Raw genomic sequence first — 17,076 nt, forward strand, 5'->3', positions numbered from 1 at the left:
ATTCCTAGCCTGTGCCAGCCCTGCAGCTCAGAGCCAGCAGCAGGAACCTGTCAAAGGTTTCCAGGAGGGGAGGCTATGCAGCGGTTTGCTGTCACATTTGCCTGACATGCCAGCAGGCCCTCCTCACTGTGAAAGCAGCGAGCATGGGGAAGATTTACTGTGGCAAAGTCACTGGACAACTCGGCTGCAACCACTTCAAAAGTTCATACTTCTCTGTTACTTTCTTCTCAAAAGCAGAACAACCCCCCTTCACACAACAAATCCCTCTTCTTCACAGTTTAACTAATCTGCTCTGCTTAAAACTGAACTGTATGCATAGAAGAAAATGTGTTTCCAAAGGTTAGCTCCTTCCTTGCTCTTTCCCACTCCCTGCTTGCATGTACAGGCTTGCTGGAGATAAAGGAGGATTACAGCCTCTGACTGTGGGATGGAGACCTGTTAAGAGAGGACAAGTGTTAATACTCAGTCTACTGAACACAGTGGTTGTTTAGACCCAGTAACCAAACACACTGGAGGAACGTGCCTTTGGCTCAAGGCTTACCATTTCTAGCAAGAAAGGAGATTCTGTGATTCAGTACAACTGTCTCAACAGAAACCCTCTTAACTCCCCAAACATTTAAACCATAGCTAGGTTGATTTAAGACTTGAGAAATCTCTATCGTCCTGCAAGGCTTGTCTTTGCAGTTACACAGGTTTAACTACTTGCTCAAACTGATGTGATTTTATTGCTGACACTGCGGGGGATGCACTGTTTGAACCGAGTGCCTCTATTCAGCCGGGGCAGGAGAATCCACACACAAGTTGCCTCAAGAAACAAGCAAGAGTGTGACACTGCTCACTAAATTCCTACTATTATATTTAACTATCCTGAATAAATATAGTTTGCTAGATTCGACACTAGATGTGATGATAGAACTACACAAATCCACTTTTCTTCCCCCTAGAAAATGTGGGAAATGACCTTTGGAAATGCATTAAAGTTTTTTGAGGGTAAGTTTTGCAGGGCTTTGTCACAGCATTTTACAAGCATATAGCTGAAAGCAAAGATATGCCTAAAAAAGCTAGTGGCCTTTGAGTCAGCTCCCAGAACAACGAGCTGTCAGTCCCTGCAAGGGCTGGTCGCCTACAGAGAGGGGAGAGCTGAACACAGACACAGCTGAGAGTAAGAGTCTGAGAGTCTGCTTTGCTAACCCTTGGACTGAACTCGAGTGAGCTCGTACTGGGCACCCAGATGGGATAAGCGCTACGGAACTTTGCCAAGTGACACAGGGAATGGATGTGCACATATAATCCATTGGCTCTAAGTGCATATAATTCTTTAGCTATAAACCCATACAAGCCGATTTTCCCTCAATGCAGTAAGTAATAGTGTGACATTATCATTGAACTCTATTATAAAGTTGCACTTTTATTTAAAGACGAGTTTTATCAAAAAAACTCACAGGCAACACTGCTCTGGGAAGTGGAGCCATCACTTTCCAGTTCCATTTACCTTGATGCTAATCCTTTAATTCATCTGTGAACTTAGAGCGCATATTGGAGCCTGCCAAGCTGTCAGCATTGGTAACAGCAGAAGAAAGAACAAAGTGTGAAAAAGAAAACAAATGCTCCTGCAGGTTACTGTGAACCGAAGAGGAAAATATTCTTGTAACCTGTGAAATAGAAGACATCAGGCAAAATATGCTCAGTAATCCCTGCAGGCATTGTGATCTATAACTGGCATCTTATGCTTTCTGAAGAGTAGCAGTTATGTTTGTACTTGAGGTCTTGGCCACAACAATTGTCTCCTGCTTTATACCATTAATTTTAACAGCTTTTGCAAATTCTTCTTCTACTGGCTCCATTTTCCATGTATCTGTGTATGTTCCAGGCACTTATCACACAAACAGTGAATTAATTTTTTGGTTAAGGCTTTAAGAATAGGCAGATGTTCATATTCTGTAAGATTCCAAAGAGAGAACCTCGGACACCATCAGTTCAAAGTCTCTTGTGGAATGAATTAGCCAAAGATTGGAAAGTGCTCAATCCAGATGGAGGAAATTTGTTTTCAAGAACTTGTGATTCCTCAGGGCAGCTTTGCTTTCAGCTTCCCAGTATGCAGAATCTGGGAAAGCTGGGTGCATCTCGCACAGCCCTGGTCTAGTCAGAAGCAGAGCAAGGAGACATGAGTTGTGCACTGTCCCTCCTTTTGTGTGAAACAGTGTTTGCTCCATCTGTTCTACAGGCCCAGAGGTTCAAAATAAATAACAATGGGAGCTGGCTATAATGTCTCTGGAGATGTTTAATACCTGTTAGTTACAGTGATCAGTAGACCATGAAACAGGGATCTGGGAGTTAGAGGAACTTAAGACACAAGAACTAGAACTGTCTGCAGTTTGCTACAGTGTCACAGGGTCAGAGCACAAGAAACTGTTCTGCACATCCAATGTGTTACTGAGGCAAAAAGCCATATGTGTGCTTTAAAATATTTGTGTTTGCGTGTCATTTCTGAGTGCATTATCCCACGTGAAGAGACAATGAAATCTTTGCCGAGTCAGAATGGAGCTGAACAGCTGGGTCCCACTGCACCAGCAGGGATAAAATCTCTATCAAGTGCTTTATTTTGTTATTGAGCCTGTGCTAGAATCAAGGACGTGTATCACCTTCCACACGATCAGAAATAAACCCATGCTGGGTATGCCTTGTAGAGCACCATGACTCACCAGTGAAAGGCAGATCCTTCTGGGCTGTAGCACAGGCTCGCTTTGATATTCAGTCCCCAGTGAAAGCTTAAGACAGGAAACAAACATGAAAAATTCTGCTTCAAGGGTATATGTGAGCAATCGTCTCGTATGAAATGTTGCATTCTGAGAACTGTGAATAATGGAGGCAGAGGAATTCTGAACAGTAATTTCCTCCCTCTGAAATAAAACAGAAATGGAAAAAAATGAGGTGCATCCCTGTGACAGAAAACCCATTTCAGCGGCAGCCTTGTAATCTCTGCAGGATTTCTCATTGAATTTCTTTACTCCTAGCAGAGGACTGCTGGAATTGTCAGATACTGTTTTTCACGGTCTCCTCAGCAGTGACTACAGCTTTTGTCTGCTGGAGATCCACAAGGGAAAATACACTGTCTGTACTCCTGTGCCTTCCCAAGCCATGGCCCCGAGGCCAAGGAGAAGCGAGCAATCACACCTGCTCTCCCTCACGTTAGCCAGGGGAACGACACACCTGAGTCTGCAGCCATCTTCAAAAGCCTTCCAGTACTGAAAGGGGCCGTGGGAAAGCAGGGGGTATGGGGACAGGATGATGGGGAGTGGCTTTAAATTGAAAGGGGGAAGGTTTAGATTAGACATTAGGAAGAAATTCTTAATGATGAGAGTGAGGAGGCCCTGGGCCAGGTGGCTGCCCTCTCCCTGGGGGTGTTCAAGGCCAGGTTGGAAGGGGCTTGGAACAGCCTGGTCCAGTGGGAGGTGTCCCTGCCCATAGAAGGGGATGGAACTGGATGGGTTTGAGGTTCCTTCCAACCCAAGTGATTCTGTGAAATTCAAGAAGATTTGAGGTAAAAGTTGCATTTTGGGGGAGTCTGGGGAGGGCTGTGAGGAGATTTGTGGTGAAAGTTGCAGTGTTGGGGAGGGGATTTGAGGTAAAAATATGTGGGGAGTTTGTGAGGGGATTTGGAGTGAAAAAATGTACTTTTGGGGAGCTTGAGGGGAAATTTGAGAATATTTGTGTTAATTTTTTTTTTAATTTGGGGAGGGGATTTGAGTTAAAAAAATGTGGCTCTGAGGAGCTTGGAGGGATTTGAGGTAGAATTGCATTTCTGTGAAGTTTGTGAGGAGAATTTTGAGAAGATTTGAGGTAAAAGTTATGCTTTTGTGGAGTTTGTGAAGGGATTTGAGGTAAAAAGTCACAGTTTTTGGAAGTTACTGAGGGAATTTGGGGTGAAAGTCACTTTTTTGAGGAGTTTGAAGAGGGTTTACGGAGATTGAGATGAGATCCTAGGAAATGTTCTCCTGTGAGGGTGGGGAGGCCCTGGCACAGGTTGCCCTGAGCAGTGTGGTGGGAGGTGTCCCTGCCCATGGCAGGGGGGAACTGTATGGGCTTTAAGGCTCCTTTCACTCCAAGCCATTCTATGAAATATTAAAAGGTTTCTGGTAAAAGTCACGTTTTTGGTGAGGGCTCTGAGATTTGTGGTGAAAGTTGCAGTTTTGGGGTGTTGAGAGGGGATTTGAAGTACAAATATAATTTATGTGGAGTTAGTGAGGGATTTAGGGTAAAAAAAAACCCAAAACGTTCGGGTCCCTCACTATGAAAAGGACATTCAGGTCCTGGAGTATGTCCATGCAGCTGGGGAAGAGGCTGGAGAACAAGTCTTATGAAGAGCAGCTGAGGGAACTGAGGTTGTATAGCCTAGAGAAGAGGGGGGTGAGGGGAGAACTTATTGTCTACAGCTGTCTGAAAGGAGATTGCGGAGAGGTGGGTGTTTGTCTCTTCACCAAGGTGACAGGCAATAGGACAAGAGTGAATGGCCTCAAGTTGTGCCAGGGGAGGTTCAGATTGGATGTTAGGAAAAATTTCTTCACTGAAAGGTTTCTCAGCCACTGGCAGAGGCTGCCCAGGGAGGTGGTTGAGTTGCCATCCCTGGAGGGATTTAAAGGACAGCTACATTAAGTACTTAGGGATATAATTTAGTAGTGTACAGGTATGGTTGGACTTGATCTCAAAGGTTTTTTCCAACCCAGCGATTCTGTGATTCTATGGATCGAGGTAAAAATCACATTTCTGGGGAGCTTGTGAAGGGATTCAGGGTATAAAACCCCATAGTTTTGTGGAGCTTGAGGGAAAATTTGAAAAGAATTGAGGTAAAAATTGCATGTTTGGGGAGGGGATTTGAGTTAAAAACTCAAGGTTTGGGGAGGGCTATGAAGAGATTTGTAGTGAAAGTTGCAATTTTTGGGGAGTTGGGGGCATTTGTGGTAGAATCACGTTTCTGGGGAGTTTGTGAGGGGAATTTTGAGAAGATTTGAGGTAGAAGTTTTGCTTTTGTGACACATTTGAGGGGATTTGAGGTAAAAAAATCATGATTTGGGAAGATAGGGGATTTGAGATTAAAAAATTGCCATTTTTTGAGTGAGGGGAAATCTGAATAGATTTGAGGTAAAAATTGCAGATTTGGGTAGGGGAACTGATACCAGAAGTAGTTACTATTACAAAAAGTGCAATATTTTTTTATTTAGGCTAAAGTAGAGTTAAGTTTCACCTAAGTAATTGTATTTTTTGAGTTTGACAGAATGTCTCTGCAATAGCATGTTTTTGTTCAAATTGTTTTTCCAGACACTGTTCGTTCTTTGCCAATGATAATTATGGTTGGACTCGATGATCCAGTGGGTCTCTTCCAACCTGGTTATTCTATGATTCTATGATAACATCTTGTGTTCAGTGTGATGTGCGCTGAGCAGAGGTGCTTTCTATGATCACCTCTGTTTGTTGCCTTTCCCCATCTCCAGTGTGAGGTCAGACAGAGCTGGAGCCAAAGCCCCAAATTAGCAAGACATTTGACTGTTGTGAAGTTCATAATAACATTAAAACAAGTCCTTGGAAGGTAACAGAATACGCATCAAACTTCAGGGAGAATTTATACACGTGTTAGTGGGGGATCCACCGTGTGCCAGCTCTTGTGTGGCTGCTCACAATTGATGGAGATCGCAGCCCTGTGTTGCCCAGGCCTGATGGGGAGTGCTTGCTTCCTAAAACCCCAGACTGAGTCTCGGAGAGTCGATTTGCTGGTGTTTTCGGTATCGGAACCATCCCATGATTCTCTGTTTTAGGGGTAACCCCCCGCGTTTTAGCACAACCCATGCCCACCTTCGTCCTAGGGTGGTGCGTGCTGGTGCACTGGGCACCCACTCATTTGGCTTCAGCCCTTTTCAAAGCCAAACGACGCCCTGCAGGACAAGGGGGGATGGCCTGAAGCTCCACCAGGGGAGGTTCAGACTGCACATCAGGAAAAAATATTTCACGGAAAGGGTCACTGGGCACTGGCAGAGGCTGCCCAGGGAGGTGGTCCAGTCCCCTTCCCTGGAGATCTTTAAAAGCCAGGTGGATGAGGTGCTGAGGGGCATGGTTTAGTGGTTGATGGGAATGGCTGGACTCGATGATCCAGCGGGTCCTTTCCAACCTAGGGATTCTGTGATTCCCAGCTCTACGACCCTGGCCGGAAGCCGGAAGTGCGGCGGCGGAAGCGGGTCTCAGCTGGCGGCGGGGGTGTCGCGGGTGAAGCTGGGAAGCGCGGAGCCATCTTGGTGCCCGCGCCGGGCAGGGATTCCGCCGCCGCCGGACAGCGAACTGGGGCCGGGCCGGGCGCGGGGGGGGCCCGCTGGCCATGGGCACGTAGAGCGGCGGGGATTCGGCCGCGACGGGAGCGGCGGCGGCGAGCGGCGGCCCCCCCCAGCTCGCACCCCTCATGAGGCCGGAGCCGCTGCCCGCCGGGGACAGGGACGCCGGGAGCTCACGCCGCCCGCCGGGGTGTCTTTAAGCCCCCGTGAGCGGGAGGGAAGTTGTCCCGTCCTCCCGCGTCCCCTCTCCTTCCCGCCCGTCCCATCCGGTTCCCGCACCGGGAGTGAGAGCCAAGCACAAGCGCAGGGAGCCCGGCCCCTCAGGGACACAGCTCCCCTCAGAGCACCCCCGCCCGGGGAACCGTCCCCGTTCCTCATCTCCAGCGCCGGGAGCGCTGGGACTCCCGGAGGCGGCTCCCCGGGACCAGACAGCGCAGCCTCGGCATCGGCGCTTCTAACTTCATAAAGAACTCCGCTGTTTTGTGTTTTTTTTCCTGGTATTTTCACGAGCTTCCCCCTCCGTTGGGGTTGATTTCCTGCTTCTCCATCAGAAAACACTGGCTCCCCTTTTCCCGTTTCCTTAAAATGGGGATTGAATCAAACCTGAGGTTTTAAACACCACAGCAGTCCTCCAGACCATCCACCTGTTAAAGCGATCAGTGCTGCTTCTGTCTTTCTTCTTCCCCCCCCGCGTCGCCTGTCGGGTGTGATGGAACTCATGTTCGCAGAGTGGGAGGACGGGGAGAGGTTTTCGTTTGAAGACTCGGACCGCTTTGAGGAAGACTCTCTTTGTTCCTTCATCTCCGAGGCTGAGAGCCTTTGCCAGAACTGGAGAGGATGGAGGAAGCAATCGGCTGGACCCAATTCCCCCACTGTCAAAATGAAAGGTGAGGTCACTGGCTGTGCTGCGCTGCTCGTTGGGCTGTGGACAGTGTGGGGCAAGGGGTTTGGTGGGAGAGGAACTCTGCCGGAGGAGCATGAGGTGCAGAGAGGAGGCAGAGATGCAGTCGTTGTCAAGATCTTTTTTGACCAAAGATTGAAACTGAAGATTTACTGGGGACCTTGAGACGAAGCTGTCTTTCTGGGGAGCTCCCACCTGCATGTGCTCTGTAGTGTCACAGTGGTGCTTTTCTGAGCAGGTTTTGTGGGCTTGCTCTTGGAAGTCTGAAAACAGTTTTCTATAAACAAACTGCAGCCTCTGTTGCGAATAACTGTGCCTAGGTGCCTACTTGCATGGACTGAAATACACTACGGTTTGGTGAAGGTTTTTCTAACTGCTATGAAACTCCTCCTGTAGAGGCACGTGAGCCATCCTTGTACAGAGCAGTCTGTCCTCCTTGTCTTTTTCTGTACGGTTTTTTTTTCTAGTAAACCAGCAAACTTTCCTCTGCAGTACTGGAGCAAGTGGGCCTTCAGACTGTCAAAAGAAGTCAGCAAACTACAACGTGACTGTTTCAAAACTTATGTTTCATTTGTTAGTAATCTCTTTTTAATAGCAGAGAGGAAAGTAGATAACATTAGCAATGTAAAAGTATTTGAAATTACCTGTAGCTACTAACTCTTTGCTTGTTCTGGTTTTTGGTTTGTTTTTGGTTTTTTTTTAAGTAAAACAAAATTTCTCTTTTAATCATGACAGTCTTGACCCTAGAACTTGGGTGGTGTTTGCACCACACAGAGCCAGACATACAGTTAACAGAAATTACACAAACCCTCTCTACCCTTCTTTTTATCTCCTTTCTTTCCTTTCAATCCAGTGTTAGTACTTCTTCTGTTACTGCTGACCTCTGTGGCCATCAGCTGCCTCGTTAACATCTCCTTGTCTGGAACTGCAAAACTTCATTCTCTTCTGAATGTTGGCCTTGCATGTACGAGTACCGTTTATATTGAATTGTGCTGCAGTCTGGCCACGCTAATGCTATGGACAAACATCCACTTGTTACAGGATTAGGACTCGAAAATACACTTTTTGTTAACTGTTGGCTTTCCAGAGCAACTCAAGTTTTACATTTTTAGTAAATTTGAGACCTGACTCCAGTCCCAGATATGAAACTGCCTGCATCTCTTGGCTGGTCATGGTTAGAGCTGAGGGTTAGATGGAAACTAAAAAAAGATAGAGAGAGAAATGCTGAATACGTATCCCGTATGAATAGCTCTCTTGGGTCCTGCTGCTGAGACACATAGGTTTTGTTAAGGAACTGGTGTAAAAAAGAACGATACTGACATTGTGTTTTCTAAAGCTATGGATCCCGAGATGTAGAAGTAAGCATCAGGCACAGGAGAGCTGAAGTTTTGAGAAAGCTCCTGTGGCAATGAAGCCATCTCTAGTGTGGCAGAGGTGTATGGAACTGGTTTGTGTAGATCTCTGGGTCTTGAAAAGGTGGTTGTGTTCAACTTTGGGATGCTTTTAGCCAGTTCTTCTCTACTGCTTCAGTGTGGGATCTGGGTCTTGGCCTGGTTCCTTGAGCTCTCTTGACCAGATTACAAGCAAGCAGCAGTTGCTCTCTCTGCTGCCATCCACTTGTTGCATTAAAATGAGACGTCACTTCAGGTGATTGTGTGCAATTGCAGTCCGCAGTCTCTTTGCCAACAGGAGAATTGCAATAGCTGACATTAGTGTTGTGATGATTGTAATTAGTTACACCACATTGAGATGTTGCTGCTCCAGGTTCTGTAGGCCTGTGTAGGCAAAGAGTTGTGTCACTTCGACTTGGTTCATATTCATTAGGTTTCATCAGTAGAGGCTTAATTCTTTTGTACAAAAGTTGTACTTTAACAAGAGAGGCATTCTGAAAGGATACAGCTGCTAGCCTTAAAGGTTTCATTGCTGGCTATTCCCAGGCCTTGCTCAGAGTTATTTTGAGACGTGTTCATGGATTTGCTGCCTAAATAATTTACCCACTCTATGAAGTCACATGTAATATTACCAACATGGAACACTTGCAGGTGCTTTATTGTACACAGTGTGTTGCCATTGAGTCTGGTGTGATGAGGGATCCGTCACCATCTGGAATCTCCTTGGGTTTCAGAACTACTGCACCTATTTAGTTATTTTTTGATACCTTATGTTTGTGTAGTCAGAAAAAGGAGTTTGTAGTAAGAACTTGGTGGATCTTGAGATTGTCAGTTGTAGTCAGTCTTCTAAACTGTGATCACCCCAAACTGAGCTGTGTGGTTTTATTTCCAGTTTACTCTTTTGCAGTGGCCTGTGATGTAGTTGCCCACGCAAACAGAAAATGAGGTCAGACACTGAGTTCTCAGTGTTAAATGCTAAGGAAAAGCAAGAGGATCTGTATTCTGTTAGCCTTTTCCTCCCATTTGGAACTCAGCCTGTGTTTTGATTTGGAATCAGCCAGACCAGTTATGTAATGAAAAGAATTTCTAGCTTTTCCAGTTGTTTTCATTTTGTCCTTGTGAGCATCCAATTCTTCATTAATTAGTTCAGAGAGAACCCCCCTGAGACTGATAGAAGTGCTGTTGGCTGGGGATTCCCTTCCTCAAACAAACATCCACCCACGCCAGCTATGGCTTTTGTACTTTTTTGAACCTTTTGTTTTCTTCTTACGATTGTGCTCACTGTAAATCTGACAGTCAGGCTTGGGGTAGTGTGTTGCAAATACACACACCATTCACTGCAGAGCTCACCCAAAAGTGAAGTTGTACACTTGTTTGTCAGTCACCCCATCAGCTTGCTAGAAAGGTGAGGAAGAATGTCAGAGTTTCTCTGATACGATCCTTGGAACTGAAGTCCTTATAAAACCTGATATCTTGGCAGCTACATCAGACAGGATGTCACTGGTTGATTTTCTCTCTTTTAATTTACATTGTGGTAAAGTCCTTTTATAGTCTCTTATATCACTTTATAGAAGGAGTTTTCTCTTTAAATGTAGGATTGCTGATGTGAGGGAGGACTGCATCACGTCCACTTGGTGGATGCCCTCTGATTTTGAAATTACTCTGTCTCCACTGATTGACCTGTACTGAAATTCCAGAGGACACTTCAGCAAAGCATGTCGACTTCGGGAATACAAAGAGTCCTTTAATAGTTTTGAATGTTTATTTTAAAGCTGATTCATGCTCCCTTAGACTGCTTTGGCTGCTTGTTTTCACCCTCTGTTTCATTTTGACTGCAGTGATGTGTATAGCTGATGTTTGCCCACTGCCTGTCTGTCACTGGTCAGAAGCTTTCAGCTGTGTTGGGCAGACTGGGGATCTGGTGCTGGCGTGAAGATGAATGGACGTTTGGGTTAACAATGTCCTTGCAATGTGTTCAGAACCATCTGGTTCCCCAGGTTGCTCTGTGGCTCCAGTTCTCTTTCATCAAAGTATGTTCTCTCAGTCTGTTACCTTCTACCAATGAATACACTTGCTTGTCTTTCCCCCACTTTTCTGGACTGTTTTTTCTCTCCCAGAAACCATTAGAAAAGCCATTATTATCCTGTTATTTCCTTTCTCACTTTTTAAACAGTTATATTTTTTCATTGGTAATTAAAGTAAGTCCAGTATTTCTGCAGTGTTTTGTTTTCAGTTCTCTCTCTCCATATAAGGATTTTTGTGGCAGATGCCTTGGGGTATGTGTTCAAGCACACTCAGTATCTCTCAAACGCATTGTGGCTTGGTTTCTTCTCAAAAGCTTCTGAGCTCCCACCCTTAGTCCTTTCTGTGTCACAGCTTCTGAAGTGTAAGTGTTTACCAGACACTTAACAAGTTGCCACAAATACTGTGGGGTTGCTAAATAGTGTGTTCATTATATTTTTGCTCAGTTTGTATTTTTTCAGTCACATTGGCTTCTGCTGGAAGTGTGCTGGTGAGTTGTGTTGAAATGATTTTCAATAGGCAGCTAGTCAGAAAGCTTGATTTGTTTTCTTTCCTTTGCTGTGAGGTTGAATCATTGCAGACTACATTGCAAACCCCCTCAATCTGCACAAAGAACCGATGCAGGCAGTAATCCCCCTAGAAAACATTCTTGTTATCAGGCCCCAGACAGTTTATGTTCTTCTGAACTGTAAGGAGTGCCCACAACGTGAAGTTCTGGGCACAGTGCTTCAAAGAGAGCAGCTGCGGAGAGGGAATCCTTGGCAGGGAATAGACAGAGTCTGAGGTGTGGGGATGATCTGTTCACAGACAGCCTGATCAAAGTCTGAGCAGCGTCCACAATGGTGAAACGGCAGCGACTGGTTTTCGTTCCTTTATGCAGACATGAATAAATAGCTTGGAGAGCAGCACTTCTTCCTCATGATAGCCAATAACTATTTAGTAAATTGAAGTTAATTCTTGCTCAGCAGAAATTGCACAAAGCAGCGGGAGAAACATAGTCCCTTTCAAATCCATACCATGCTCCTCAGACGCTTGTTATTTTCCAAGAAGAAAGTTGGTGTCATCCGAAGTGTGTCCGCTGCCTGGGGTTAGAAAAGAAGGTTCTGTGAGTTGCTGCTTTGTTTTGTTTCGTGATGGTGTAGTCACCTTGTGCTTCTGGGAGGTACTGGTGTGGCCCATCTCTTATTGTGTTTTTTTAATTTAGTACAACACATGACAAATCTGTTCTAGCCCAAATATATATGTTATAATATATCCAAGTTCGCTAATAACATTTCAAAACTTAAAATGGTGACTGTACAGTAAAAGTACTGTGTAGCTCCTTAATGAGTTTCTTTATAGAAGCAACAGAATTATAGAAATATAAATGTTTTCGAGAAGATATTGGAGATGCCTATGAAGTAAGCAGAGATTAGGTGTCCAAAGAGTAAATATAATGTGAAAGTGAAGGCTTAGCTGCTGGCAGAAAATAGGTTTCTCTATATTTTATCACCCTAGTAAATTAATTTCACCTACCTGTGTGGTCTGTTCCATCGTGGATGGTCATGTTGACTGGCTTTATAGCAGAATCAAAAGTTCGAGTTGAGGAAGGGACTCACTGGGTGGTAACACAAGGTGTGAAGGGAACAATGGATTCATTGGATGAAGACACCACAAAGCAGCTCTAGAGACAGCCATTTGTCAAGACTAACTGGCATCGCTAATGGCACTGCTTCAGAGCCAGGATGTGGGTTTCAGAAGCTGTCTAGAAGGTTCTACTGAACAAAATGGTGGTTTCACAATGCAGTAATGCCCCTATCTGTTGGAAGGGTGACAAGTTGAATGACTCTCACACACTTGTCAGTTCATTTGCATTTTCCTGTGTCTTTGAGGTGTGTTTAGCCCTCTCGCTAGAAACCACATGAAAGAGCTCTCTGGAAAAGGTGCTTTTTTACTGCAGAGATTTTAAATGACCCATCCAAGTTTAACTTTGTATGGGCTTCTGGCCCCTTCCTGTAGATAAATTCTCCTCCCTTCACAAGAAGTCTTGCCCATTCTTTCACTATTTTAATGTCTATTAATTCTACTGGGAAATGCCTCATTTTCTCCTGTCTCATCTTTCTTCCGGGTTTCCATGGATGTTTCTTTTTGTATTTGTGCTCTCCATCCTTTCACCTTGAAGAGGTCCCTATGTTGCTGGATGACCAGAGGTCACAGAAGCTCTATTGGAATCTCAGGCAGACTGGAGCTACAGGGGGTTTGTTCCCTGGGGCATGTTTGCCTGGGAAATCAAGGATAAGGATCTAGGTTTGATCCTTGACTACTCTGGCTTGTGCTCTTCCTTTGTTTTGTATATCTTTCTATATGTCATGTTCCCCTCTCCCCCACCTCCCCTTTTCCCTTTGACCTGTTCTTCGTTGCTGACAAGTGGGGTTTATTTTTATTTATTTATTACGTGTAGGTAGCTAGATCTGCCTTAAGGTAAAAACAAAATGAAGACAAAACGTATCAGGATTTTTCTCAAGCCACACTTCAGGTTTCAAGTATGTCATTAGCTGGGCAAGTGTAATTCTATGATTAAATGCATGTCTTCTGATCACTTAGCATTTTACTCAGGGTAACGCTTGCTAAAACAGCCTTTTCCTTTCATGCTTGACAAGGTTTTATTCATGCTTAAAACTATTTCTTATGTCACTTTTTTCAATGCTAGCACCAAAAGTTGTTTTCTTTGCTTCATTAATGTGTTTGAGTATCTGTGTGATCCAATGCTGTAAGCAGGAGACAAATTTTGTTTGTTTTCCAGCCACCAGAGAGCACCTTGTTCTTTGTACTGGGTCCCCTCTGTACTTTGGGTCACCCATCAGTGACACAGTGGGGAGTAAAACTTAAAAACATGTTCCTGCAGCTTCTGGAGTGGTGCTGATAAAGGCCAGGAGCAAAAGGGAGTTGGATAGATTACAAAATGTGTAGGAGAAGATGTAATTCCTGTCCTCAGGAAAACCCTGGAACATTACAGCTTAGTTACTATCACAGTGAGTCTTAATTTCTAGACAGATTACTTGGTTTCAGTATCTGCGTTTTCTGGGTCTGCTGTTTGTTCATCTCCTGCAATGTGGGTGAATCTTTGTGACTCTTGACCATTAGAGGTTGTTTTGCAGGTTGCTGCAAAAAAAGTTCAGAAAGTGATGGGAAGTTTCAGAAAACCCAGGCATGCGTGTTCAGTCGGTGGAGGTGTCACAGAATCACACAGAATCACAGAATAACCAGGTTGGAAGAGACCCACCGGATCACCGAGTCCAACCGTTCCTACCAAACACTAAACCATATCCCTCAGCACCTCGTCCACCCGTGCCTTAAACGCCTCCAGGGAAGGTGACTCAACCACCTCCCTGGGCAGCCTGTTCCAGTGCCCAATGACCCTTTCTGTAAAGAATTTTTTCCTAACGTCTAGCCTAAACCTCCCCTGGCGGAGCTTGAAGCCATTCCCTCTTGTCCTGTCCCCTGTCACTTGGGAGAAGAGGCCAGCACCCTCCTCTCTACAATGTCCTTTCAGGTAGTTGTAGAGAGCAATGAGGTCACCCCTCAGCCTCCTCTTCTCCAGGCTAAACAACCCCAGCTCTCTCAGCCGCTCCTCATAAGGCCTGTTCTCCAGCCCTTTCACCAGCTTTGTTGCTCTTCTCTGGACTCTCTCCAGAGCCTCAACATCCTTCTTGTGGTGAGGGGCCCAGAACTGAACACAGTATTCGAGGAGCGGTCTCACCAGTGCCGAGTACAGAGGGAGGATAACCTCCCTGGACCTGCTGGTCACGCCGTTTCTGATACAAGCCAAGATGCATCATGAATTGGAGTGGGCTGTTGTCAGTTCCATGTTTCTCTTGCTCGGGTTTGGTGTCACTTCTTGTCCTAGTGGCGTGATATGTGTCTTTGAAGAGATAGCTATTAAGCGTGGGGTTTTTTTTAAGCAAAAAACTCCTCCTCCTCCCTCAGATCTCTTTGAGGGACCAGAAATGGACATTGTTGATTTGAACAGTATCTCATGCTGGTTACAAAAGTGGGAGTAGAGACCATCTCCTCTTAATTGTCTGATGTCCTAGTTATTGTATAGTATTTGTTCCAAAGGAAGAAAGGAGTGCATAGCTTCAAAAGAAGTTTTACATTCTTTAATGAACTCTGTGGAATAAATGTTTGGCTATTTAGAATATCTAGAATTTATTTATGTTGGGGTTTTTTTTTGTTTTATGTCTTTAAGTAACATTTCCAAAGAGTCAAACCCACTTTATTCTTTAGCTCCTAATGTGTCAGGGTGTCTTCTAAAATTTCATTGGTCTTTCTAGACCAGCAACTTTCTCCTGTCACCTATCTAGTTTTAAGACTGTAAAGCAGTTATAAGAGTAATTTAAAATAGTGTCATGTCTAGAAGTTATTTTTTCAACATTGTTTTAATGCCCCTTATTGGTATTAATATCTGTCCTCCCTTCTCCTGCTTTGTGACACCCTGCCAAGTCCTCCAAACACAAAATTGGAAGCAGATTTGCATCAACCAGCTAAAGCATTAGGCCTGGATATTTTTTTTTAAGATTAAAAAGCAGTGATGCGTAATATACCAAATGTTTAAAGTGCTAGCTCTAATTTCAAAATACCATATTCCATATTTCTGTTACCTCCTCTGAAGCTGTATTGTTTCAAGCAATGAATGTGGGGTTACAAAACCAAAGGAGATAAAAACAGGAGTCGGATAGGATTTTTTCAAAGTATTTGGATTTTTAACTTCTGATTTGTCTGTGAAACAGATTTTTAAGCCTCTAGTGGTTTCTTGTTGGTGATATTAAGAGGTGGTATCTTCTGTTGGTTCCTAACAGATGTTTGTTTAGTTGAGTTTTTTAACTGTAGAGTTGGGAATGCCTCATCCTTGATCTGTTCTCTTCAGACAAGTTCCCATCAGCCCCAACAACATTGCCCTGATCTCATTCTGATGTGCTCAGTAAATGCAGCTCTTTGGTGCTTGCCAGTGTGTTTGCTTGGAGGCCAAGTGATGCTGCTGTGGGATTTGGGCACAGGAAAAAGCCTGGTTAGAGATTAATTTTACATGGAACACTTAAGGATGGATACTGATGCTAGAGAGCAGCACATTCAGTAGCAGAGGTTGCAGTGTTTTGTACGACTTTGAGAAGGTATCAATACTTCCTGATGGGAATTGATGCTTAGCTGTGATGACTTCTTTATTTGTGTTTGCGTTGTCATCATTCAGAAAAATACCTGGTCTCTGTTAGTCTTTGTAGCTTGTTTTTTTGTCAGTTCTGAGCTTTTAAAATACCTTATGTGGGGCTGAGGGGGGAATAACTGGTAGCGCTGAGCGTTTCTTCCAAGAAGTAGGTGATGTTTGATGTCTGTGGTCAGAATGCACAATCCAGCCATGTTCTGCATGGGGTGAGCGTGAGAAGTAGTGCAGAGGCAACGACTGGCCTGGAGCTGATCTGCTTCATCAGCTGTGGAGTTGTTCTGAGCGCAAGCCGCCCCGTTTGCCACGAAACCCTGGCCAGTACTGGCATGAACACAATGTTTTGTAGCGCTGTCTGTCTTGCTTTACACAAACCTGCTGTTCATTTTATGGTTTCTAACAGCTGTTGCGTGCTTGCCCAGGCTGCTCTTTTTTTTTTGAAATTAATTCCTTTTTCAGGGAGGGAAATGGGAGAGTGTTTGGATTAGGAATTTTCTGAGTTGCCAGAGGAGGATATCAGGTTGTGAATGCTGCATCGCTGGTGCTGTGTGTGAATGCCTGATGCTGGTGTTACAGTTTGGAATCTCAGTCATGTCAGAGCGGGTGAGAGCTGAGGAAAGAGCTTACTGACATTTTGCTCTTGAGATGTAGAGTTTATGAAGAGACAAATAGATCTCGTCTGGCATAAGGCATTGACACAACATTGAACACTCCACTTCCATCGGTACAGTCCCGTGCAGAAGGCTTTCAAAGTTATTGCATAGGACAAGCAATAGAGGTAAATACAAAACACAACTTTCCTTTCTGATCTGGATGTGACTTGTGCTTGGAGAGGTTCTGATGTTGGCTCAGAGCAGAGGTTTTTCTGTGGGTGTGTTATATGTGTTTGCAGCAGAAGCTTATGTGAACTGGGAGGCAGAACTGAGGTGGCCAGCATCTTAGGAATTTGAGTTTAGTGATGGTGTTTCTGCCCTAGAGTCATGAAACCAAATAATGGATATTCATTTCATGTTTATTTCCCTCTCCTCCCCCATCAAACATCTTTTTGGTTACCAAATAGAACTTGCAGCTTTCCACCTCTGCCTTGTCCTGAGGTTCTGAAGAATGGATTCACGTGGGTTTTTTTTCCTATAGATTTGGTTTCGAAGATAGCGGCAGTGTTGTAGCTGTGGTGCTTTAAGGACAGAAGGAATACAAGTTTGTAAAGATAGAAGGGAAATCAGTTCTTCAGCCAGCTGACTTTGGAGG

At 44.6% G+C, this 17,076-nt stretch overlaps 1 protein-coding gene across 3 annotated transcripts in view; it reads left to right on the forward strand.

The window, feature by feature from the left end:
- Positions 1-6,278: 6,278 nt before the first annotated feature.
- ZSWIM8 (zinc finger SWIM-type containing 8) overlaps positions 6,279-17,076 on the forward strand; it is a 55,394-nt gene continuing 44,596 nt past the window's right edge. Inside the window, exon 1 of one of the 3 annotated variants that reach the window (XM_069863675.1) lies at positions 6,279-7,204. In XM_069863675.1, the coding sequence (XP_069719776.1) occupies positions 7,027-7,204 (178 nt within the window). In that variant the 5' untranslated portion in view covers positions 6,279-7,026. The remainder of the gene's footprint in view (positions 7,205-17,076) is intronic. The other 2 variants (XM_069863674.1, XM_069863673.1) reach the window with 2 other exon arrangements.

The sequence above is a fragment of the Phaenicophaeus curvirostris genome, chromosome 9, assembly GCF_032191515.1.
Source record: "Phaenicophaeus curvirostris isolate KB17595 chromosome 9, BPBGC_Pcur_1.0, whole genome shotgun sequence".
Taxonomy (NCBI): Eukaryota; Metazoa; Chordata; class Aves; order Cuculiformes; family Cuculidae; genus Phaenicophaeus; species Phaenicophaeus curvirostris.